The sequence below is a fragment of the Labeo rohita genome, chromosome 13 (genome assembly GCF_022985175.1).
Source record: "Labeo rohita strain BAU-BD-2019 chromosome 13, IGBB_LRoh.1.0, whole genome shotgun sequence".
Classification (NCBI taxonomy): Eukaryota; Metazoa; Chordata; class Actinopteri; order Cypriniformes; family Cyprinidae; genus Labeo; species Labeo rohita.
This window is the reverse complement of record NC_066881.1, coordinates 12,921,309-12,946,656: the sequence shown is the minus strand read 5'-3', so window position 1 is coordinate 12,946,656 and position 25,348 is coordinate 12,921,309. Positions and strand designations below refer to the sequence as shown.

The window sequence follows — 25,348 nt, the reverse complement described above, 5'->3', positions numbered from 1 at the left end:
AAAACAACATTACATAAGATCATGTTTAAGATCAAGTTTGGTCACAGTAGGCTACTTTCGCACATCTTGGTGCAACGCCATTGAAAATGTCGCATTTGTCACTTTATTAATCCCAACAACAGCAAAACTAAGTAAAGGTTTCATAAATCACTGCTTGAGGTAAATTCTCTGAGGTAGAGCAGTCAGCTCTTTTTCTAAAGGCAGTTTCTAATAATTCCCGGAACATCGAGAGCGTCTCACTCAGCAGAACGCTGGATGAACGCAGCGGTGCCGCAATCAGCGAAATCCCGCATTCACCATTCACATCCACACCGCGTCTGCTGCCTGACATAAAGACTATAGGCTCCAGCTATATGCATTTGTCTAGACAGCAACTGACAGCATACGCTGACGCTTTTAACCACCACGTTAAGAATCGCTTAAATCTCTCAAAGGTTTGATCGTCTTTAAGCTTTAATTCATTTCGGAAATCGTTTGATTATAAACCGAGCGTTTGCACGATGGTTGTGCTGCATCGCCGCCGGAGGAAAGAGACGCTGGTTTGGCTGCTGCCCGGTCTGCTTGGAGTCTGGTAAGTTTTCGCTTCATAGGGGGCAAAAGAAACAAGGGGTGCAATCAATATGACTACTAAAATAGTCCTTGACCGACAACACACACGCTTGGACAGTGCACGACGCGAACAGCTGGCGTGATTCTGTAATGTATTCTGAAGTACTGCATAACGTTTTAGTTTTACGCAAATTCATCAGCCTGAACATTTCCACCTATAACTGTCAATCACGACACGTGCAGTTATGTGTACACTGAATATATTTGAGAACAGATTGTAAGTGACAGTTTTGCTCAGGGCATTCGTGTTGATGTCGTCTTGTTTTTTTTAGCGTGGACGTGCAATGTCAGTCTCTAAACAACCTTGAGGATACTTTAGCCAGCAATCAGCTATAATTTAACAAACAGAACCCGAGCTATTTGATTTTGCATCTTCACTTAGATTAAATGGGTGTTTCACATTTCCCCGTTGTAAATGTAAATGTTATGCATAAGTTGTAGTCCACATTAACACTTATGTTGGCTTGCATACTTTGGTTTCCTTCAGCTCAGTTTTGGCAGCTATGGTAAATGCTTAACAGAATAAACATACTTGTTTTTTTATATAAAATTACTCATTCTCTTACATTATGTGAAAAATAACCATTTCTAATTGTCTCCACTATGGTCAAAAACGCTGTTTTTCTCTTATTCCGGCGTTTGTTTTTTTGTCATGATTATTACCGCTTGCCCCTGAGGCCCACAGAGGTCATTCAGAGGGTATTGTTGTGTCCAGACAATGTAAAATACTCCACTGAGGAAAATATTCAGTCTGTATTTCCCATTGACAGCCTTCTTTTTAACCGCTCAGCGCTGTGCCTACGGGGATCAATAACCTACATTCTCTCCACCCACCTGGGTCTCATCCACCGGGATGCTTCGTATTGATTTTTCTGTCTTTCGTTATTTGCATATGTATGGGAATGTACTATTTTTACTATTTTTAGTTTATAGATAAAGCTCGAATGTACTTTCTGGGTAGTTTTTTTAAGAAAAAAATTTAGATTTGTAAACATTTTTACTATTTTATGTCACATTTAGATAAATGAGGGTACACTACGTTAATCGAGCAAGTGTATTTCTGCTGTTGTTGGCTATATCTACTATTTAAACTTTTTTCTCTCCACAAATAACAAGCATTACATTGATATTTGAATCTTGGGAACTGCTTTATAAGAAGTGTCTTTAACTCCTATGTACTAACATTTAAATGAATAATTTGATACAATTCACTTATTTGTGTTTTTACATGCATATTTACAATTAAAAATACCTGCAGCAATTACATCTGTACTAAATTAATATTTATAATTATATACTGTTGACCCTAAACCTAAACCTAAGTATACCACTAAACCTGTCCCTAATCTTCAACCGTGTCTCGTCTCAATAACAGCAAACGTTATTGCAAAGTAAAGTGAAGACAAGAAATACACGGTACTTGACAATTATAGTACACAGTGGCTAAAGACACCTAATATAAACCAAATCTTCTTTTGAATATTCTTCAAATTATCCAAGATGCAGTCTTTTGCACTGTTAGCCAGCAGCGTCAATGGAAAAGTTGTGACCTCAGACTCAGTCTAGACTGAGTGGGAATGGCGCACTTTTCAGTTAGAAGTGATACCCGATATGTCTGTACCTACAGATAATGCTCCAGAGAATAAATTTAGAAGCTCTTACACCATATACTGCAAGAGAGCGAGTGCGAGAGGGAGTTGTGGGTGATAATTTAAACCCCTCACCTTCAGCTGTTCCCTCCCTCCACTGCCAGAACACATCTTCATTAATCACTGCATTCTTTTATTAGAACCTCCTTCTTGTATCTCCAGCACCGCACTCGTTTAAAAGACTCCTCTCTCCTGCTGTTACGACAGCCCCATGCATTTACAGTCACTAAAGACTTCTTTTATCTGCTCTTCCTGTAAAACTCATCATACAAACTCTCTCTTTCTCCCTGCGTCTGTCATATTTAGCTTTCTAAACCGGTCGCTGGCTCTTTAGAGTTTAAGCTTCTATCATAAACTGACTCCTCTTTTAACTACTCTGAATTTTAAATGTAATATTGCTCTATAATGTACCTCACTGCTGTCTGTCTACTCATATTGCCTCATATTTTTTGTTTCTGTTTTTATGACAGCATGGCATTTGGCCCGAGCAAAGCAGAGGAGGAAGATTACGAGGATGTCCCCATAAATAAAACTTGGGTTTTATCACCAAAGGTCTACGAGAGCGACGTCACCCTTATCCTAAACAAATTACTGCAAGGTTATGACAACAAACTGAGACCAGATATCGGAGGCAAGTCCAGTTTTTTGAAAAGGTTGCATGCTTATGTTCAGGATCCGTGCACACAAATTGCCTGCGGATTCTGTCTAGGCGTGTTTATGACTCTCAAATATAGTGTTGCAGCTTATGGTGACTGAAAAATGTGAATAATTAGAAGATAATGCATCATTATTACGAAGCCACATGAAGAGAAACACACTGTGACAATTAAACCCTCCAAGCAGTTCAGAGTTTCTCTGTAATCATCATTTTTAGTTTACCATCAGCATTATTGCAGTGTTAAATGAACAAGTGCTAGGCTTTAGGATTTTGCTGATGTTTTTCTCTACGGCGGAGGTCACTTTATTCTCAGTACATCAGTGTTCTGGACGCGACGCAGCTGACTCGTGTTCAGTTATTTAAGAGGATTTATCTCGGTGTTCGGGTACAATGGACCCAAATCACTATTGATCTTCTTTCTTTATCTGTGTTTCATGTGTCTGAGATAGAGGGAGAGAGTGCAAGTATGAGCAGAACTCAGTTAATCAGAGTGCAGAGCAAGCGCTGAGGGATTGCAGGTCAACTAGCCGAGTTTGTGTTATTTGTCACGTCTCTGTGACTGGATTTCCTGCGACAGGAATATTTTTGAAACCACAAGGATGAGGATTCAGGCAGCTTTGAGTAATTTGTGTGGCTGTTGCAGGAAACATGAATTTGTTTGTGGTCCATTTCACTTCTGTAATGAGATGTATTTCTGAGTGAAACAGGATATTCAGTGAATTTGATTGTATCCACTGATTGGGAATTGATTGGTTACATACCAGGATGGAGCCAGACTGAATGCGAGTTTGCTAAAAATAGCTGCCTATTGGTTTTGCTATTGGCTATTGGTTAACATTATTCAATAGCCCACACTAAGTGATGCAGAAAGAGAAAGGAAAAAGAAGAATTTATGAAAACAAACACATTTTTCTATGAAAGCCCATTTCAACCACAGAATTGTAGGATATATAAACTTGCAACTGTGAGATCCAAATTCAAAAATTCTGAAAGAAAAGTCTAAATTGTGAGACAAAAAGTCTCAATTACCCATGTTTTTATTTTGTGGTAGAAACAAAAACACAGAATTACAAGATGTAAATTTAAAGGGATAGTTTACCCAAAAACTAAAATTACCCCATGATTTACTCATCCTAGATGCATATGATGTTCTTCTTTCAGATGAATACAATTGGAGTTACATTAAAAAAATCTCCTGGCTCTTCCAAGCTTTATAATGGCAGTGGATGGGTGTTGAGATTTTAAAGTCAGATAAAGTGCAACATCCATCATAACAAGTATTCCTCACAGCTCCATATGGTTAATAAAGGCCTTCTGAAGTGAATTGATGCATTTGTGTAAAAAAAATATGAATATTTAAAACTTTGTAAACTGTAATCTCTAGCTTTCGCTAACTGTTGTGTGCATGTTCACGGGAGAGTGGTGTTCCAGCAGATGACAGAGGATGTAGGCATAGTGTAAGCTCTGGTAAGAAGTAACGAACATGGAAGGGCAGTGGAGAGAGCAAAACAAAACACCGGTCACAAATTAGAAGTACAAAATGAGGATTTGTGAGCCAATAAGCCAATATTGTTTTCTTTGCTGTAAACAAAACTTGGTTCTCACGAGACTAGCATATTCTCACCGGAACATTCGCTTGTATCCTACGTCATCCACTGGAACGTCACAAGTTAGAGATTAGGGTTTATAAAGTTTGAACACAACAAACACATTGATTTGCTTCAGAAGGTCTTTTTTAACCCCCCAGAGTCATGTGGAGTACTTTTTATGATGGATGAATGCACTTTATTGGATTTCAAAAACTCAACAGCCATTCACTGCCATTATAAAGCTTGAAAGAGCCAGGACATTTTTAATATGACTCAGATTGTATTGGTCTGAAAAAAGAAAGTCATATACACCTAAGATGGTTTGAGGTAAGTAAGTCATTTTTCATTTTTGAGTGAACTATCCCTTTAAAATTCAGAGAAAAATGTCAGAATTGTGATTTAAACTTGAAATTGTGAGAAAAAAACGGTGTAAACAGCATCCATATTTTTCTAATAACATGCACAATAGAAAAGTGCATTCAGTAATTACGGTCAGTTTATTTAGCAACGTTAAATACAGGCTGCATAAAATATACATTTTTTATTAAATCACTTACCGTGTTGTATTGTATTGTTTTGTTTTGCTATTGTGATTCATATACATTTTTTATTTTTATTTGATAGCTATGATTAAATTATTGTAATTTGAATATTTGAAATTATATTCCAGTGAGACCGACTGTGATCGAGACGGCAGTGTACGTGAACAGCATAGGCCCAGTAGATCCTATCAACATGGTGAGCAGAAATGTACAACAATACATTATGTTCACAGCTGTAAATAAACCACACTCTAAGCAACCGTTTAGATCCATTTCACGACAATCATATCCACTGTCACAACCAATACCCACATAATTTCACAGTTACAAAAGCAACCTAGGGCTTTAACAGCTAGACCTCTCATTGTTTGGTGTTTTTTTGTAGGAGTACACCATAGACATCTTCTTTGCTCAAACGTGGTACGACAGCAGACTCAAATTCAACAGCTCAATGAAACTCCTCATGCTCAACAGCAACATGGTGGGAAAAATCTGGATCCCTGACACCTTTTTCCGCAACTCACGTAAATCCGATGCCCACTGGATCACGACACCCAATCGCCTTCTGCGGCTCTGGAGCAATGGAAGAGTGATGTATACTCTAAGGTGCGAGAGTCATTAGTTTGTGTGAGAAAAGTACGTGTCCTCGTATTCCTGTCCCGTAGCATTTGCTTTCGTACCAAATGACACTCGCTGTCCGTTGCAGCACATGTTTAAGCCATTACATCTGATTCACATTTATTTATGTCAGGGACTGTTAAATCAGACTGAGTGTGTTCATAGTACAAATATCAAAGCCTGCACAAGTGCACTACCTCTTAAATGTCACAATCAACATTTTTTTTGTTTTGCTATTGTCTATGTATCTTTTTTGTTAGGTTGACTATTAATGCGGAATGCTACCTTAAGCTGCATAACTTTCCCATGGATGAACATTCGTGCCCTCTGGAGTTTTCAAGCTGTAGGTGTTAAATTCTTATGTCAATCTGTCACTCAGCCTCAGTCCTGTCCTAAACGCTGCCGGGCAGCCAATTCCCATACATCGCCTCTGTCAGCCAACCATGCATTGCCAATATTGGCCAGCCAAACCTTAACATTGCAGAAGGTCTGCACTAACTACCATCCTCTAACCTTGCAATGAGTGAGGACAGATATCATCCTTCTCCAGCTCTCTCTCTCCATCCCCTCTCTCCCCTCTTCTCAGGCTATGTCACCCCTCCATCCGTGATTAGCATCATGCCTCAGCTTCTCATGTGTCATCATCCTCTGTGGGCACGGGAAGGGCATGCTGTGCTTTAGTCTAACAGAGTGCTGCTGTGTGAAGCCTCAGTGCCATTCTGCCATCACTGTAACTTTTTATAATTTACATACCAACATGAAAGGTCACATGTGATCTGGTGGATGTGATTTTTTTTTTCCCATTTGCAGATGGGTATCCAAAGAACGAGATCCAGTATAGATGGCAGCGCCGTTCGGTTGAGGTTGCAGACCAACGATACTGGAGACTTTACCAATTTGCCTTTGTGGGTCTACGGAACACTTCTGATGTGGCGCACACTCAGTCTGGTATGAGAAGAAAAAAAAGAAAAAGCATATTGAATAAATAATAACAGCAGGTTTTCAGTAATTAACAACAACAAGCAAGCAGATATTACTATTGTTAATCTTCAAATAATATAAGCTAATAATAATAATACATGAGTGGATGCTATAATTATTATTGGTAACACGATACAATAAGGTTCATTAGTAATAATACTTACAGCATTTATTAATCTTAATGTTAACTTCAGCATTTACTAATGCATTTTAGTTAATGCACTGTGAACATAAACAATGAATGACACTGCATTTTTAATAACTAATATTAACAAAGATGAATAAACATTGTAATAAATGTACTGTTCATTGTTTGTTCATGTTAGTTAATACATTAACTAATGTATGTGTGTGACCCTGGAACACAAAATCAGTCATAAGGTCATTTTTTAATTTGAATAAATAAGCTTTCCATTGATGTATGATTTGTTAGGACAGGACAATATTTGGCTGAGATACAACTATTTGATCTGGAATCTGAGGGTGCAAAAAAATCTAAATACTGAGAAAATTGCCTTCAAAGTTGTCCAAATGAAGGTCAAAAATTAAGTTTTGATATATTTATGGTACGAAATTTACAAAATATCTTCATAGAACATCTTTACTTATTATCCTAATTATTTTTGGCATAAAAGAAAAGTTGATAAATTTCAATGTAATAATAATCAATGTATTTTTGGCTATTGCTACAAATATGTGCTACTTAAGACTGGTTTTGTGGTCCAGGGTCAAATATATATATATATATATATATATATATGTATGTATTATCATTAGTTTTTATCAATTATTACTAACTGTTGTGTTATTATCATGAATAGTAGATTTGGAATAATTATTATTACTACTTAATAACATTAATAATGGTAGATTATAATAGAAGTATAATAGTAGATCATAATAATGAATGAGCTGTTATTAATAATAAAAAAGAATAAAATAATACATGCGTGCACTCTGAAAAATGCTTCTATTTCACTACGTGAAATATGGACAAATCCAGCGATTACGTTTTGATCCAGCAGTTGGGTTAAATTTGGTTTAAAAAAAGAAAATTAGCAATTAGTTGAATAAATAATAATTAAATAATAAACATTTTTTAATTGCTTGTTAATAAATGTTCACCTTTTGATTATTGCTGATGCCTCTAGTAATTATGTGTCTGATTTTTAATTTCTGCCCTATTTCGGGTTTATTTTAAGCGAGCCATACAGTAATTTTTAACCAGTAGTTGAGTTATAAATAAAACTACCCAGAAGGTTGGGTTAAATATTTATCCCAACCGCTGGGCTGTTTTTAACTTTTTAGAGTGTGCTTATTATTATTAACATTCTTATTATTATTTATTAATAGTATATTTGGAGTTAATGATTAAAATATCTTTTCATATTGATTATTAAATTGTATAATTGCTGTCAAAAAAAGTGTCTGAAATGCCTAATGTCTTGTATTAATAGGAGAATATGTGGTTATGACCATTTTCTTTGACCTGAGCCGGAGAATGGGCTACTTCACCATCCAGACTTACATCCCCTGCAGCATGATTGTGGTTTTGTCCTGGGTCTCTTTCTGGATTAACAAGGATGCTGTGCCTGCCAGAACATCTTTAGGTAATTTAAAAAGCTTCAGACTGAATACAAATCAATAGCATTTCATTGTATTATGTGAATGCATTACACAAGTTCATGTGATAATGAAAAGGAAATGCTTCTATGGGGGTGCTCAATTACTATGCATCTTGATTGGCTTAGGTATCACAACTGTGCTCACCATGACAACTCTAAGCACTATATCCAGGAAGTCCTTGCCGAAGGTGTCGTATGTGACAGCCATGGATCTGTTTGTGTCCGTCTGCTTCATCTTCACCTTTGCTGCGCTTATGGAATACGGGACCCTGCATTATTTCACAAGCAATCGACAGAACAAGAAGACCAAATCAAGCCACGCACAGGTGAATGAACCTCATTCTGTTATTAAAGGGCCAGTTCACTTAAAAAAAAAAAATGATTCTTTCATTTACTCAGAATCATGTCTCTCAAAATGTGTATAAAGGATCTAATACTCCATAAAATATTATAGAAGTGGTCTGTGTGAATAGAAGTGGACCACTTTTTACTTTCATTACATTGAAAAGAATGGGTAGGATATTCTTTAAAAATGTATATAATAAAAGTCACATGAGGATGCTTAAATAAAATGTTAGGCTTTATGTCGCTTAGAACACAGAACAAGTAAACACCTAGCTGATCAATGGTATGTCAAAAGAATCGCTTACCGCAAAGCTTACTAACTTATTCACAGCTTCGTTTAGAATAGGCCACATTGTACTTTTGTCTGGAGTTAATTGAGTGTGCTGTGCAGCAGCTCTGGCATTTGCTTTTGTACTGCATATTGTTTTGGTAACGAAGCGGTAGTGACCTTGCTGTTCCTCTGTGTAGAAACCCAGCATGGTTAACATCAGACCAGGGACATCTCTGCTGCAGATGAACAGTATTGCTCCCTACCACGAGGATGACGATTATGCGTACGAATGTCTGGATGGGAAAGACTGCACCAGTTTCTTCTGCTGCTTCGATGATTGTCGCTCCGGAGCTTGGCGTGAGAACAGAATGCATGTCCACGTCTCCAAAATCGACTCCTACTCCCGAATATTCTTCCCAACCGCCTTTGGCCTCTTCAACCTTGTCTACTGGATTGGATATCTGTATCTTTAAAGATGTTGGGCAAGTTGGAGAGGGACTCAGTTCTAGAAATACTTGCAAATCATCTGTAAATTCTCCATCTGCTAAATCTGGCAGCATAAATCTTTGAGAGAAGGGGACGCTTGAGGCTTGATTTGGATGTATTAGTACTTAAAGGAAACCCTGGGTATTAAGACTTGTATGGCTTAATATAACTTAAATGATGTCTCTTACTGAAATATATAGTAGAAAACCTACAAAAGACTTACGTTATTTAAAAAATCCATACATATTTTGGACTATGGGGTGCACCATTATTTTCGATTTTGTCAAATGGTTGCACTCAGTGAGCTACTGGCACTACCTGTTGCTATTTTTACCACAACTCAGAATACACAACTAATAAAATACTGATACAATGCCACATTGTGGCTTTTGATTGTAATTTTCAGTTGAAGGGCAACAAGAGAAGCGATGCAAGTCTTCACTGCTTTTCCTAGCGAAAAGAAGAGAAGAAAACAATGGGCAGATACCTGTGGACGAATAAACCTTCCTAGTACCTTTTGAGGCATTTAGTAGACCACAGCTACCGAAAGAGCTTACAAACGGCAGAGACAAGAAATGCTAGATGCCATCCTGGCAGGATGTAAACATGCTGACACTTGTCATGATGCCGCAGCCACTGAAGGAGTTTCTCAGCATGGATTTTACTTGATATTGGGGAGCGTTTAGACTCCTTGTGGGGAAAAATCAATGGTACAGAATTTGGTTTAAGTCTACGCTTATATACATTGCCACCTGCAAGCTTTTTCAGTGACTGTGGTCATTGTATCAGTATTTTATTTTCCAAATTGCATTGCGGTAAAAATAGCAACAGGTTGTCATCGTTTCATCGAAATAATGGCACCCCCCCATAGTCCATTATATATATAAACTTGTGGATTTTAAAAATAATGTACATTTTTTGGGGTTTCTACTACAAATTTCAGTAGGAGACATCATTTACATTATATTTAGCCATACTGTACAAGTGTACCTGGTATTTGATTTACTGAAAAATATATATAAAACCCTTGTTTAAAAAATAACAGCATATGCTGGTTAGGTATGTTTTGAAGCATGACTGCTGGTTTGAGCTGGTTTAAGGTAGTCCTTAGCACATGACCAGCTTAAACCAGCTAATGACCAGCTAAACTCTCAAAAATAAAGGTGCTTCACAATGCCATAGAAGAACCTTTTTTGTCTAAATGGTTCCATAAAGAACCTTTAACATCTGAAGAACTTTCTGTTTTACAAAATAGTTCTTTGTGGCAAAAGAAGGTTCTTCAGATTATAAAAAGGCAAAAAAGAGATGGGTCTTTAAAGAACCTTTGACTGAATGGTTCTTTATAGAACCAAAAATGGTTCTTCTATGGCATCGCTGTGAAGAACCTTTTAAAGCACCTTTATTTTTAAGAGTGTAAGGACCAGCTCAAACCAGCAGCCATGCGTCAAACAGGGACAATGTGGAGTTTTTAAATAACGTAAACCTTTCATGGGTTTTCTACTACAAATTTCAGTAAGAGACTTTTATGTTATATTTAAGCCATACAAGTCTTAATAGCCGAGGTATCTGGTATTTTTATTGGAGAATTTGAATCTTAGAAGGACAATTACTGTGATACTGTATTGATGCCAACTGAATATTAGCAGCTATCTTGGTTTGTGAGAAGGAAATGCTAACAGTTTGGTTTTTTATTAGTTATGCAGGCCATATCAAACCTTGCCTAGTGATGTCTTAAAAGCACCTGCATTTTTGATAACTGAAGTATTGTTAGCATCACTATTGCAAATATGACAGAACTTCAGGTTATTATCTCTCTGGCTGAAGCAAAATATTATTATTTGCAATGAAAAGTAGATAGTCGCTTCTGATACTAATTTTCCAAGAAAAACATATCTAGCTACACTAATATGTACATGTTAATCTCTCAAAATGTTTTTTTTTTAAATAGCTGCATTTCTGTGTGAATTACCTGCATTCAGTTGAGTACTAAACAAACCAAAGCATAGATATTTGAAGGTTGCGTGAATAGAATTTTGTTCTGCTCCAGAATTACCCAGAAGCCATTTACTTGGAATTAGCCTATAATGATACTGTGAAATGTTCTTGACTTGAACTAATAAGCTGTCTCTGCAATAGATGACACAATGAAATGCCAGTGTGCCCAAGATAAAAGGGTTCACATGTAATTTTTTATATATCAAACAAAAGGAATAGAGCAGCCTTTACAATTCACAAATGTTCAGTGTCCTTTAGTACAAATTAGAGTTCATCACTCTCTTCCGTATTCAAGACGGCATTTTGTCTCTCCTCGCGAATGGCTAGATTTCTGTCAGCGTAATTGCATGACTCATCTGAGCTCCTACGGCTAATCAACCCATATTTGGAAACGGGTCTGATGGACTTTCTTCAGCAGAAGAGCTCTAGACAGACCCGTCTCAAAACTACAGCATCTGAAAATGAACAGTCTTCATAACACAAACCACGGATGCCTTCTCCATTGATAACAGTCTAAATCAAAGGCCATTTAATATGGATTTGTCTTGCATTAGGTTAAATCTGATCTCAGAGTCCTGTTCAATTTGAGAAACAGATGAACTGAGCTTGCGAGCAAAAGTGCCATGTCTTGACCCGGCTCTCAGAACATCTGTACACAAAATGTACAAGTGTTTTTCTCAATCTCCTGTTGTGCTTTCGGCTGTTGCTTGTTTTATTTGATGCTTCCATGTGGTTTGTCTTTTGCTGGGTGTTATCTTGATCATAGACTGCTCTGTTGTCTCCCTTTCTGAACATCTGTTGTGTACTGTGTTGTGCCCTGTAGCTGTATATACTCTATACTATTGTCTTTCTTAATGACAGCCTCGCAGACTCATGCAACAACCAGATGATAGTACAAATAAAAATATACCGAAAGATGATCTATTTATATTTTTGCATATAAATAGATTATGTCGAAAATCATCTGTTTCTGACCTTTAATAATCAGATCAGTGACCTTCATGTATCTGTGTGAGCGTGTGCATGTGTGTCTGTACGTGAGTGTGTAATAAAAGCAGACTCCGTCCCTCACCGTACATCTCTGCGCTCCGCTCTCCACTCGTTCTAGGTGTTGTCGTCGTGTCTTCTGTAAATGCTGACCTTCATGCTTTTTACGTGTTCATATGTTTTTGTAGCTCTGAACACTGTGAGTAATAAAACAGTGCCTGCAAAACATTAATAAAATTCTACGCTCTCTCAAACTCTGCTGATGATTTTGCATCTTATCGAAATCCCAAAGCGCTGGGATAAAAAGGATGAATGTATTTTCCTTCTGGCGGGTATTCTTGTAATAATGCTTTGTTAATATCGCAATTAGTTTTATAATTATTGCCACAAGTGAATGAGCAACAACATTTACATACACATAAATTAAATTTCAGTCATTTATGGATCTTAATTGTTATTTCACACATGGGTGAGGAAGATAAGATGAGTTACTCCATCTTAGGGACCACTTGAGTAAACACTTCATACATGATACATCTACAAAATTAAACATTTAAATGGATAGTCATGAAAAAAAAGAAAGAAAATTAAGGCATCTTTTACTCACCCTTATGTCTGTAAAACAAATCTGTAAATCTGTAAAACAAAAGGAGGAATTCAATACATTACATACATGTTTCTTTTTATGTTCTATACAGGTTAATAAATGTGGGAACTATTCAGCCAAAAATGAAAATATGCTGAGAATGTACCCACCCTCAGGCCATCCAAGATGTAGATGAGTGTTTTTCTTCGTCAGAACAGATTTGGAAAAATTTAGCTTTAAATCACTTGATCACAATGGATCCTCTGGGGCTGTCAGAATGAGAGTCCAAACAGCTGATAAAAACATCACAGTATCATTTCCAGTCTATTATTTAACATCTTGTGAAGTGAAATACACTACCAGTCAAAAGTTTATGAACAGTAAGATTTTTCATGTTTTTATAGAAGTCTCTTGTGCTCACCAAGTCTGCATTTATTTGATCCGAAGTGCAGTAAAAACAGTAACATTTTTAAATATTTTTACTATTTAAAATAACTGCTTTCTGTTTGAATATATTTTAAAATGTAATTTATTGCTGTGATTTCAAAGCTGAATTTTTGGCATCATTACTCCAGTCACATGATCCTTCAGAAATCATTCTGATATGATTTGCTGCTCAAAAAAAAAAAAAAAAAAAAAATGTATTATTATTATTATGTTGAAAGCAGATGAGTAGATTTTTTTTCAGGTTTCTTTGATGAATATAGTGTTCAGAAGAACAGCATTTACCTAAAATAAAAACCTTTTGTAACATTATAACTGTCTTTATCATCACTTTTGATCAATTTAAAGCATCCTTGCTAAATGAAAGTATTAATTTTTATAATTTCTTATAGAAATTGTACTATAAAAATATACTAAATTTTTAAATACTGATAATAATAATAATAATAAAAATGTTTCAGAGGTCTTCAACTCTCATCTCCGGCAGAGCTTTAACCAGATTCCGAGGGAGGATGGAGACATTGAGTCCGAGTGGACTATGTTCTCCGCCTCCATTGTCAACGCGGCTGTTCGGAGCTGTGGCTGTAGGGTCTCTGGTGCCTCTCGTGGCGGCAACCCCCGAACCCGGTGGTGGACATCGGAAGTAAGGGATGCCGTCAGGCTGAAGAAGGAGTCCTATCGAGCCTGGTTGGTTCGTGGGACTCCAGAAGCAGCTGAGAGGTACCGGTGGGCCAAGCGGACGGCAGCCCGGGTGGTTGTGGAGGCAAAAACTCGGGTCTGGGAAGAGTTCGGCGAGGCCATGGAGAAGGACTATCGGTCGGCCTCGAAGAGATTCTGGCAAACCGTCCGGCGCCTCAGGAGGGGGAAGCAGTGCCCTACCAACACTGTGTACAGTGGGGGTGGGAATCTGCTGACCTCAACTGAGGACATTGTCGGGCGGTGGAAGGAATACTTCGAGGATCTCCTCAATTCCGTCAACACGCCTTCCATTGAGGAAGACAATAACATGTCTTCCATTGAGGAAGCAGAGGCCGGGGGTTCAGAGGCGGACTCGACCATCTCCCGGGCTGAAGTTGCCGAGGTAGTTGAGAAGCTGCCCGGTGGCAAGGCCCCGGGGGTGGATGAGATCCGCCCTGAGTACCTAAAGTCTCTGGATGTTGTAGGGCTGTCTTGGTTGACACGCCTTTGCAACATCGCGTGGAGGCTGGGGACAGTGCCTCTGGATTGGCAGACCGGGGGTGGCCCCCCTTTTTAAGAAGGGGGACCGGAGAGTGTGTTCCAACTATAGGGGGATCACACTTCTCAGCCTCCCCGGGAAGGTCTACGCCAGGGTACTGGAGAGGAGAATTCGTCCGATAGTCGAACCTCGGATTCAGGAGGAACAATGCGGTTTTCGTCCTGGTCGTGGAACAATGGACCAGCTCTATACCCTCTTCAGGGTGCTGGAGGGTTCATGGGAGTTTGCTCAACCAGTCCACATGTGTTTTGTGGATCTGGAGAAGGCATTCGACCGTGTCCCTCGCGGTGTCCTGTGGAGGGTGCTCTGGGAGTATGGGGTCCGGGGTCCTTTGTTAAGGGCTGTCCGGTCCCTGTATGACCGGAGCAGGAGTCTGGTTCGCATTGCTGGCAGTAAGTCGGACCTGTTAGCGGTGCGTGTTGGACTCCGGCAAGGCTGCCCTTTGTCACCGGTCCTGTTCATTATTTTTATGGACAGGATTTCTAGGTGCAGCCAGGGGCCGGAGGGGGTCTGGTTTGGGGACCACAGGATCTCATCTCTGCTTTTTGTGGACGATGTTGTCCTGTTGGCTTCCTCGAACCAGGACCTACAGCGGGCACTGGGGCGGTTTGCAGTTCAGTGTGAAGCGGCTGGGATGGGAATCAGCACCTCTAAGTCTGAGGTCATGGTTCTCAGTCGGAAAAGGGTGGCTTGTCCTCTTCAGGTTGGTAGGGAGTCCCTGCCCCAGGTGGAGGAGTTTAAGTATCTGGGGGTCTTGTTCACGAGTGTGGGAAGGATGGTGCGGGAGATCGACAGACGGATCGGTGCAGCTTCTGCAGTAATGCGGTCGCTGTACCGGTCTGTCGTGGTGAAGAAAGAGCTGAGCTGTAAGGCGAGGCTCTCGATTTACCGGTCGATCTACGTTACTACTCTCACCTATGGTCATGAGCTTTGGGTCATGACCGAAAGGATAAGATCCCAGATACAGGCGGCCGAAATGAGTTTTCTCCGTAGGGTGGCTGGGCGCTCCCTTAGAGATGTGAGGAGCTCGGTCACTCGGGAGGAGCTCGGAGTAGACCCGCTGCTCCTTCACATCGAGAGAGGCCAGTTGAGGTACCTCGGGCATCTGTTCCGGATGCCTCCTGGACGCCTCCCTGGGGAGGTGTTCCGGGCATGTCCCACCGGGAGGAGGCCCCGGGGAAGACCCAGGACACGCTGGAGGGACTATGTCTCTCGGCTGGCCAGGGAACGCCTCGGTGTTCCACCGGAAGAGCTGGAGGAGGTGTCTGGGGAGAGGGAAGTCTGGGCGTCTCTGCTTAGACTGCTGCCCCCGCGACCCGGTTCCGGATAAGCGGGTGAAAATGGATGGATGGATGGAAAAATGTTTCATAAACAGCGAAATGATTTAGAATGATTAGATTAGAATGAAAATGATTAGAATGATTTATGAAGGATCATTTGACACTGAAGACCGGAGTAATGATGCTAAAAATTTAGCTTTGATCACAGGAATAAATTACTTTTTAAAATATATATTCAAATAGAAAGCAGGTTATTTTAAACAGTAAAAATATTTCAGAATTTTACTGTTTTTGCTGTACTTTGGATCAAATAAATACAGGCTTGGTGAGCAGAAGAGACTTCTTAAAAAAAAAAAACTAAAAAATCTTACTGTTCAAAAACTTTTGACTGGTAGTGTAAATACATTTTTTTAACGTCAAACTGTTGCTTCTAGCTAAAATTGAAGTCCTCTATCCATAATATTGCTTTCTCCAGTAAAAAAGTTGTCTTATCTGAATCAGGAGAGAAATACACACAAGATCAAGCACTGTTAACAAGCAAAAATCCAAAATTCTAAACTAATAAGCTGTCTCTGCAATAGATGACACAATGAAATGCCAGTGTGCCCAGTTAAAATGCCATAATTAGGAATTTGTTTCTTATAAACATGCAGCTTTCACTTCACAATATTCAACTGATGGGTTTGTCATGTTGTGGATTACTGTGGTGTTTTATTAGCTATCTGTACTCTTATTCTGATGGCGCCCATTAACTGCAGAGGATCCATTGGTGAACAAGTGATGTAATCCTAAATTTCTCCAAAGCTGTTTAGATGAACAAAAACTCATCTATATCTTAGATTGCCTGAGCGTGACTAAATTTACAGCAAGTTTTCATTTGTGGGTGCACTATTTCTTTAAGTTGTTGAGCACATACACACGTCCTTTACTGAGTGATTGTTTGTGAAAAGTTTTTACTCTCCCACATTTGCTAACAAGTGTGTATTAAACACATGACTCAAATGTCACACAAAAAGTGTTTATTTGTGAGGGACGGCCCTTTCTCTCTCCCACCCTAACTTCACTCCCTTCTTGACAGTTTAAACACACTCTATATGCTTTCCTTCCATTCCCAGGTAGCCATTACAGGCCTCTGTGATTATCATACTTTAGAATGAAGACTGCTGTTTAACTGTATGGGAAAAGAATAAAAGCCTGCTGTCTCGAGGATAGACAGTGAGTTAAATAAAGAAGAGAGAACTGAAAGATAATTTTCCAGAGAGTTTGGAACAAAACAGACCAATTTCTCTCAGGTCTCTTCTCTATATGCTTGGCTGTGATAAGTACTATCCTTATCATTGCACTGTGAGACGGCTTTGGTTTAATAGTGTTGCTCTTCCCTGCTTGCTGAGTAATTGTTTTCTAGCTTCTGTACTTATCGAATGCAGCGTTAGGACTGAATGATGTGCTGCCTTGTGTACTGTACTGCAAATGACTGAAAATGAAAAGGTATACAGGACACAATGCTGAGAAAAATATGCTTGGGAAATAAATGTTGCAGTTGAGTGAGATATTTACATAAAAACCTTCACAAATCGAAATCTCAACACAGCAACAGTAGTCAAAGCAGCATGAATAAACCAGCTTGAACAAGGTTTTGTTCAGTACATACTGCAGATGGTCAGGTTATGAATTTTTCATAACTCAAACTGTCCTGTAGCCGCTTAAAAGAGTGTGCTTGTTTCTTCCACACATGAACATCAAATGCATTCTCAATTCAAGCAAACGCTCACCAATATTTCATAAAGAAAACACAGATGGAGAGTATTTTAGCATGAAAACAAATAACTTTGACAAATTAAGAGATAAAGAGACAGAACTGAAATTTTACTCAGCTCTATTTTGCAAACAGCTTTTAAGTGATTCTTGTTTTTATGTAGCCTGTTGATTTTTGTTCATTGTATTCCGCTGCAACTAAATGTTTAGCAAAATAAGAAACAGAAATATGCTTGATATCATTGATAAGAGGAATCGGAATCGGAATCGGAATTGATAAAATTCTAACGATACCCAACCCTATTAGGGACTCAAATACAGTATTGACAACCGTATTCTGCTGCTGTGTGAACGTGGCCCTTGTTTAAACATCAGCAAACCCATAGAGTGTAACCGACTAATTAGAAACCTCACAGAAAACTTACCATTGTTTGTGTTATTAAACTCAGGTGCAAATAAGTTTTGACTGGGTAATGAATCTGTCGGTCTGTGCAGTCAAAGGATTCACTTTATATTCGAAAAGTCTTGAGAATTCATAAAATAGAAAACAAATACGAAAAACAAAGAATTAACAAATAATGATAAAGAAAGAGAAAATGTATTTATTTATTTGTGACCTTTTATGCCAGCAGAGACTGCTTTGCTGGTCTTGACAGTTTGCCGCTACCTTACTGTATTTTTAAAAGTGAAAATAGAATTAAGAATACAAATAATACAAATAAAAAAGCACATACATGTCATTGGATGGCTAAAAACAGTAATTCTGCTGACTGAGAATTACACTGATTCAGCTGTATGAAAACAGAGACACTTTCTTTGCCAGTTGCTGAGAGATCTGAGGCTTTGGATCCCAATGACAGTCTAATGCCCCAGGTTACTATAGCCTCACTGGCCAAATGTTCAAATCACAGACTATAAAACATCAAAGAAGCAAAACTTTACTTTCATTAAAATGTTTCAAACCATGCAAAGCAAAATCTCAGGGGTCCTTACCACCAACACAAGCCACAGCCCTCTTCATACTGCATGAAGTGAGACAGTTTACATGATAGGTCTCCCTTGATGAAAGCTTTGTTTGGCTGAATTCCACTTACTTGCCCCCACACATCTGTGTGCCTATCGCACACACACACTGAGCTCTGTAGGTGGGCTTTCCCTTTCCACTTTACTCCTCTCATCCGTTTGAAGATGGTACACAGAAGCGCTTGATGAGAGAGAAGAAAAGTGCAGTTTTACCAGTTGTGACAGCGGATCAGATAAGCGATGCAGACTAATGAAGGAGAGGATGAGAAGCATGTTATTTAGGGAATAACTAATCATATCGTGCCATGTCTGTTTTAATGGGAGATTGTAATTGATAAGTTCTATACCTACGCTGCTTTTTTTGTCCAACATATGGATGGCAACAATTTTCTGTTAAATGCAAGTATATGTTGCAAGTGCATATTAATGTTTATGTTTGTCTATGCACATATTCACCCTTTACGAACAATGTAATTCTCATTAGGCCTCATGAAACAACAAACAGCGCTCACTTTAGTGAGTACAGGCCAAGAGTTTTACAGCTGTAGTAAAGGTGATATGTGATCTATGTTATGTTTTACTAGCACAGGGAATAAAACACACAAGAATGGCTCTTATCATTGTAATAAAATAGTGGTTGACCTTAATGCTAGCACATAACCATAGCTGTATGTCCTATAATCTTTGCTGAATCCCACAAATCATTACGATACTGGTGGGGGGTTTGTAGTCAAGTCAAGTCACCTTTATTTATATGGAGTTTTTTAAAATACAGACTGTGTCAAAAGCAGCTTTACAGTATTAAACAGAAAAATAATATGTTAATAATGCAAGAGCACAGTAATTAACACTCAGTTTTCCATTAAAGTCAGTTCATCATTGATTTAGTGATGTCATCTTCCAGCTCAGTCAAAAACTATAGAAATACAAAGACGGATCACTCCTATACTTACGAACGGGAGAAACTGCCAGTACGCATGCATAGTCATAAGCGTGTTATGACTGCGCATGCGCATTGGCTGGTCTAGCCTGAAAAATACGCTTTTTAAGCTATTTGAGCACAATTTTAGATTTTGTTGCTAACTTGAAGTATTTTTATTGGTACTGTATCCTGGTTTCCACAAACAATATTACACAGCACAACTATTTTCAACACTGATAATAATCAGAAATGCACAAAATCAGCATATTTAAAGTCCCCCTGTAGTGAAAATCAAGATTTTTATGTTGTTTATTTGTCTATGTGGTGTTTTTAATATGCTTTTAGACAAACCATGTGCCAGTCCATTAATCAATACATTTGCTGAGTATTTTCATCTTAAAACTGTAGTTTCCCAAAGACTGTCATATACACATAAATAAATTACATTTTAAAAATAGATTAAAGCAGAAAACAGTTATTTTAAATTGTAATAATACTTTACAATAATATAACTGAAAGCAGCGATTCCTAGGGTTTAGGGGCTTTAAGGCATTTAAGCACATATTAAAAAAGACATTGCATAATATTTAGCAAACTTGTAACTACCTAAATCAATGATTTAAAAAAGCATTTTTGGCAAATACAGGTAATTTCCCATAGAAATGTTTTTATTTTTTTTTTAAATGTTTATGGCTGTAATCCGATCTCCTTAAAACTTTGCATGCTTGTTTAGAATCACCTGTTCATGTTTCATCAACAGGTTGCATGACGAGGTTTCGTGAATGTTTGAGTTTTGGCTTTATAGGCTTTTGGGTATATTTGGACAAGCCCCTTTTTAGAACAACAACATTTTTTTATATAATAATCATTGTCCTAGAGAGTCCAGAAAATTGCACAGCAGTGTTTTTTTTCCAGATTGAGTAAAAAAAAACCTAGTTCTCAGTCATTTAACAAATAGTTTGATTGACAGCAGTGGTTCTAAGGGCAAAGTTTTCTGGAATATACAATCGTTTACACCCTTGAAAAATGCGATATCGCCCCCATTGGCAGATGTCTTTCAAATTTCTCACAAACCTTTAGGGCCATGAGTTAAACAGGCCTATCAAGTTTTGTTCTGATCAATCTCCGTTAAGCTTGTCTAATAGGTGCTAATAGGTGCAAAGTTCATTGGCCTATGGCAGACATGTATTTTGAGATACGCAAATGTCCTTATAGCCAATTGTGGTGCTTTGGACCAGGACAATGCACAGAAATTTTGTCCTAATGTCAATAGGACAAAAGGTTGCATAGTTATGGCCGTTTATATGTTTTCCCTCTTGTAGCGCCACCAAGTGGCCAAGCTCCGCAACTTTTTTCATGTGACCTCAGATAATCTGATTGGATTTCTTTTTGTCTGGCATGAGTCAGGGATTCCAACGACATGAGACACTTGAGCATGCGGCGAGCAGTTTAGGAGTTATAATCGATTTTGACTGTTGTAGCGCCCCCATCAAGCCGATTGGAGCCATGCCTAGGTGACATTGTAGACGGTTTGAGTACTACCTTCCCTCCAAGTTTAAAGTTTCTACGACTTAGGGTTTGGTCTGCCTCATCAGTTTTTTACATGGAGATTGCTGATCCTTGGCCATTTTAACAATCACAGTAGGGTTTCTTGAACCCCTAATTACAGTTTTTGCTGATCCTGATAACTGATCTAAATTACTATTTAACATTTACAATATAATTATTCTAAAATCTTCATATTCCTAATAAAATATAGTATGATATGAAGATATAAGTGTGATAGGCATACGTGCCCAACAGTGTAAACCATGCACATATATCACCAGCACACTCTACACACTTACCGCTTCTCATCCACACTTATAGTAGGTCCCGCGTCACAACAGCAGCTATAATTAGAGCACTTCACTTTCAGAGCAGCTTGTAAAGACATTACAGCAGTCTTCATTAACTTTTGACCCCTCAGACAACTCCACAACAAGTTAGTCTCAAACCTTGTCACTATTCATTTAATCTTAAATCTGAAGATCCTCAATTATTACATAATTTACATATTGTGCATCCACCTGCAGCGCAAACAGTATGTGAGTGTGTTTGTTTTGTAAACCACTTGACTGGGGTTAAAGGAGAATCTTTCTTGTTTTTAGTCCATTATGATAATGCCAACCTGTCACTGCAGTGCTCCCCACAGGCAGCCTACTGGTAATAAAGTCAACTCTGATTTATTACATGTGAGTCAAACGTGTGTGTGTTTGGAACAGTAAAGGTGTCAGAGGATAAATGCAACGTTCATAAAAGAAAGAGCAGCATATGTGGAAAACACAGAGACCAAGGGGTGGCATACGAATGTTGATGTGGATATGAAATCGGGTTGAAACTGAATAATGTGAGTGATTAAGATGCATCGCTGCTCTCAGTATGCACATATACTTTTACGTAAAAGCCCTTGGGGGGGTTTTTTGGGTCAGAAAGTCTTTTAGTTGGCCTATAAATCTTGATAGGGTTCATCCACAGCACCTCCATACTCAGACTCCATACAGATCTTTAATTATTTACACTCTCAGTTCTGATCACCCAGAACTAATTCATGGCAGAGGTTGTGTGTGTGTGTTTGTATATAAGTGTACGTGTGCACGCATATGTCTGTTTATGTGAGGGTCACAATGGCTGCATATGAATATTACATGAGAACGGGCCTTTAAATATGAATCCAATCCAGACAGATGGACTCTTTTCTAGTCATTCATCTGAGGTCCATTTATCACCGCACTGCTTTTAGAATAGCGAGAAAGGAAAGAAATATGGAGAGGGAAAAGACGAAATGAAGATGGTATTACGATGCTGAGATACAGAGAAAAAGAGAGATATTGTCCAGCGTATCAATGATTTCTTCAGATTTTTATCAGTTTTTCATTTAGGGCTAGCATGGCATAAAAAGGAAGCAGTTTGATAGTGTCAGTAAAAGTGTTATTGTGTGGCATATTTGCATAAAGCCAGCACAACCATATTATAGAAGCACCTCTGCTGTCGGCTGCCCTCCCACCTGTAATTACATGGCAAGTGGGTTGAAAGACTCTCATTTGTATATATGTGTGTGTATGTGCATCCATGTAGCTAAGACACTTAGCTAACACAATTTCTCAGTGAAGATTAGTGAATAGGCCAGGGATGTGGTGGATTTCAAGCTCTATTTACATGCTGACTAGAATACAATATGGTTGAGAGAATTAGCTTAATGAGGAAATGTGGAGTAATGTTTTCAGGATTTCAACTGTGTAATTTGGCTTTAACTGTAAACGATATCTCCTACACATTAAAATTATGATTTGATACTTGATTTCTACACAAAACAGGCTGTACTAGTGCTACTTTGTTCCTTATTGAGGTCCTATTTATTTGGTTTTATGGTTTATATAGTTATTTATTTGAGCAGTACCAGATATGAACAAATACTCAAATCAACTATGATATTGCTTTCAAAACAGCTGCTGAATGAACAGACAGTTATTATGGCAAACTACTGGAAAAGGAGGGAATATTGAGCAATGTAGATTTTAGACACAATATTGTAAGTAATTTTGTTTATATCTTTTGTTCTGACTGTGAAAACAGTTCTATACAAAGCTGAATTAGAATTAGCCATTTAGCGTATTCGAGAAATGACTTCTTGAATGATTTTTAAATAAATTGGTTGGGTGAATGATACAATGGCTCACTCCTTGTTTTGTTCCTAAATGAATAATTGTTTGAACATATTGATTCAGTGCATGATTCACTGACTCACTCATGAAACAGTTCCTTGTCAACACCTAATGGCGTAACTGTGTAACCTGCAGAAACAGTCACTGAATAAAACCAACCTGATCTCATGATGAAAACGCACCTGTGGGAACTTTTTCATGAGACGTGAAATACGTACCAATAAGTACATATAACTGCAGTTTCCAACAGAAATGTCCACTGAGTGGCACTAAAAGAGTGTTCTTTTTTTTTTCCCCGGAACAGGTTAACGTACATATGGTTAGTTTTATGTGACGTTGTACGTGTCACAGCAGTTCTGCCTTGAAATGTCCATTGAGTGGCACTATAACTGTAATGCTCAGTGACCTTTTAAAATAACGTACCATCTGCACTACACCTAAACCTACCTGATAGTGTGAACAAAAGCAAATGTAGCGTAAAAACACAGTTGCAAGCATGCTTGTTTTTTGATCTGTCATCTTTCAGCTCTTTCATCATGAGTCATGTTTTTCATGGGATCTGACCCAAGGATTCCATGTCCTAAGTCCAATTCCGTGTCGGCTGAGCTACCGAGCAGGCTTGGGACAGCTGGTGTTCGAATCCCTGCCAAAATATTACTCCCTCTTCTTGAAATCGTCACATGATTGCCCAAACCTAACCCTAGACCTACCAATACTACGGGCGGTAGTAATCTGGTGGGGATCACCTCCGGAAAGCAAAACATATGGTGGTGTAATCATAACTGTGTACTAAAATGATTACAAGTACTCACTGTTTTACCACCTCTAGTGTTGATTTCTGTTGGAAACTGCAGTGATAGGTACTTATTGGTTAGGGCTACGACAATAAATCGGTTCCGAATGCATCGTCATTCTCTCCGGAATCGATTCTGAGCTTAGATTTTAACAGCAGATGGCATTCTGATCTAGTTTTTATCAGCACACTCAAATAGTCATGAAAAAGAGTGCTGAAGAGCTTGTGTGTTCGGCTGAGTCATGTAATTTCACCTCAGCTTTTATGACGCAAGATTAATGTACACAACCCACTGTGAACACCCTTGTAATTCGCTTTAACCTTTTTGAATTTTATAAACTATTATTTTAGGCTCAAGTGTGTGTACGGATTTGGAAACGGCTGTTTCTAAAGCATTCAGTGCCATCTGCTGTTCAAGACTAAGCTCAGAATCAACTCGAGAAAGAATCGCCATGTATTCGGAAAATCTCAGAATCTATGCTAAATTTCTCAAATTAATTTCCCAGCCCTATTATTGGTACGTATTTTCCGTCTTGCAAAAAAGTTCCCACAGGTATGTTTTCGTCATGAGATCAGGTAGAATAAAACAGTTTTTAAAAAATTGCTCAGTTGAGTTAATGATTCAATTCTCACCTGCTTCATCCCTGAATGAATCTTTGGTTCAAACAAACTGGTTGCCGCCACCTACTGGCGTAACCTGCAGAAATTGTCACTAAAAAAAACAAACAATTGTCACTGATAAAAACAAACAAAATGAATACAGAATGACAGTCCGTCTGGAGCTAATTGGTTGAATGAATGATTCACAGACTCTCTAATAACAGTTGCTTGTCACATATTGTCCACCTATAATTATGCAACCTGCACTAACCAGTCACTGATTGAATCAGTGGTTTTAAATAAATCAGCTGAGTAAATGATTCAAAGACTCACTCATAGGAAGTTACTTGGCCTGCATCTCAATGTGCATACTGTCCATCCTAAATTCTATGTGATTAAAATGAATGATGCCTTGACTCACTCACAAATACAGCCCCTTGTCTCCACTTGCTGGAACAACCTGCAATCATTGAAAAATCCATTAAAATTAATACAGACTGCCAGTCCTTCTGGAACGAGTAAACACAGACAAGCAGAATGATACAAGCAGAGAAAAAATATAATTTTACAATACGTTTTTTAACCACTCCAGAACAAATCTATAATGTTATGGAGGTTAGGAAGAAACACTGTGATTTTTAAAATGTTA

At 38.3% G+C, this 25,348-nt stretch overlaps 1 protein-coding gene across 1 annotated transcript; it reads left to right on the top strand.

Moving 5' to 3' along the window:
- Positions 1 to 241: 241 nt before the first annotated feature.
- Positions 242 to 12,855, top strand: gabrg1 (gamma-aminobutyric acid type A receptor subunit gamma1). Its single transcript, XM_051126018.1, has 9 exons — positions 242 to 571; positions 2,729 to 2,889; positions 5,176 to 5,243; positions 5,433 to 5,653; positions 5,926 to 6,008; positions 6,476 to 6,613; positions 8,104 to 8,256; positions 8,398 to 8,597; positions 9,085 to 12,855. Exons 1-9 carry the CDS (start codon positions 501 to 503, stop codon positions 9,358 to 9,360), a joined length of 1,371 nt encoding a protein of 456 aa, XP_050981975.1. The 5' UTR covers positions 242 to 500; the 3' UTR covers positions 9,361 to 12,855.
- Positions 12,856 to 25,348: the final 12,493 nt, after the last annotated feature.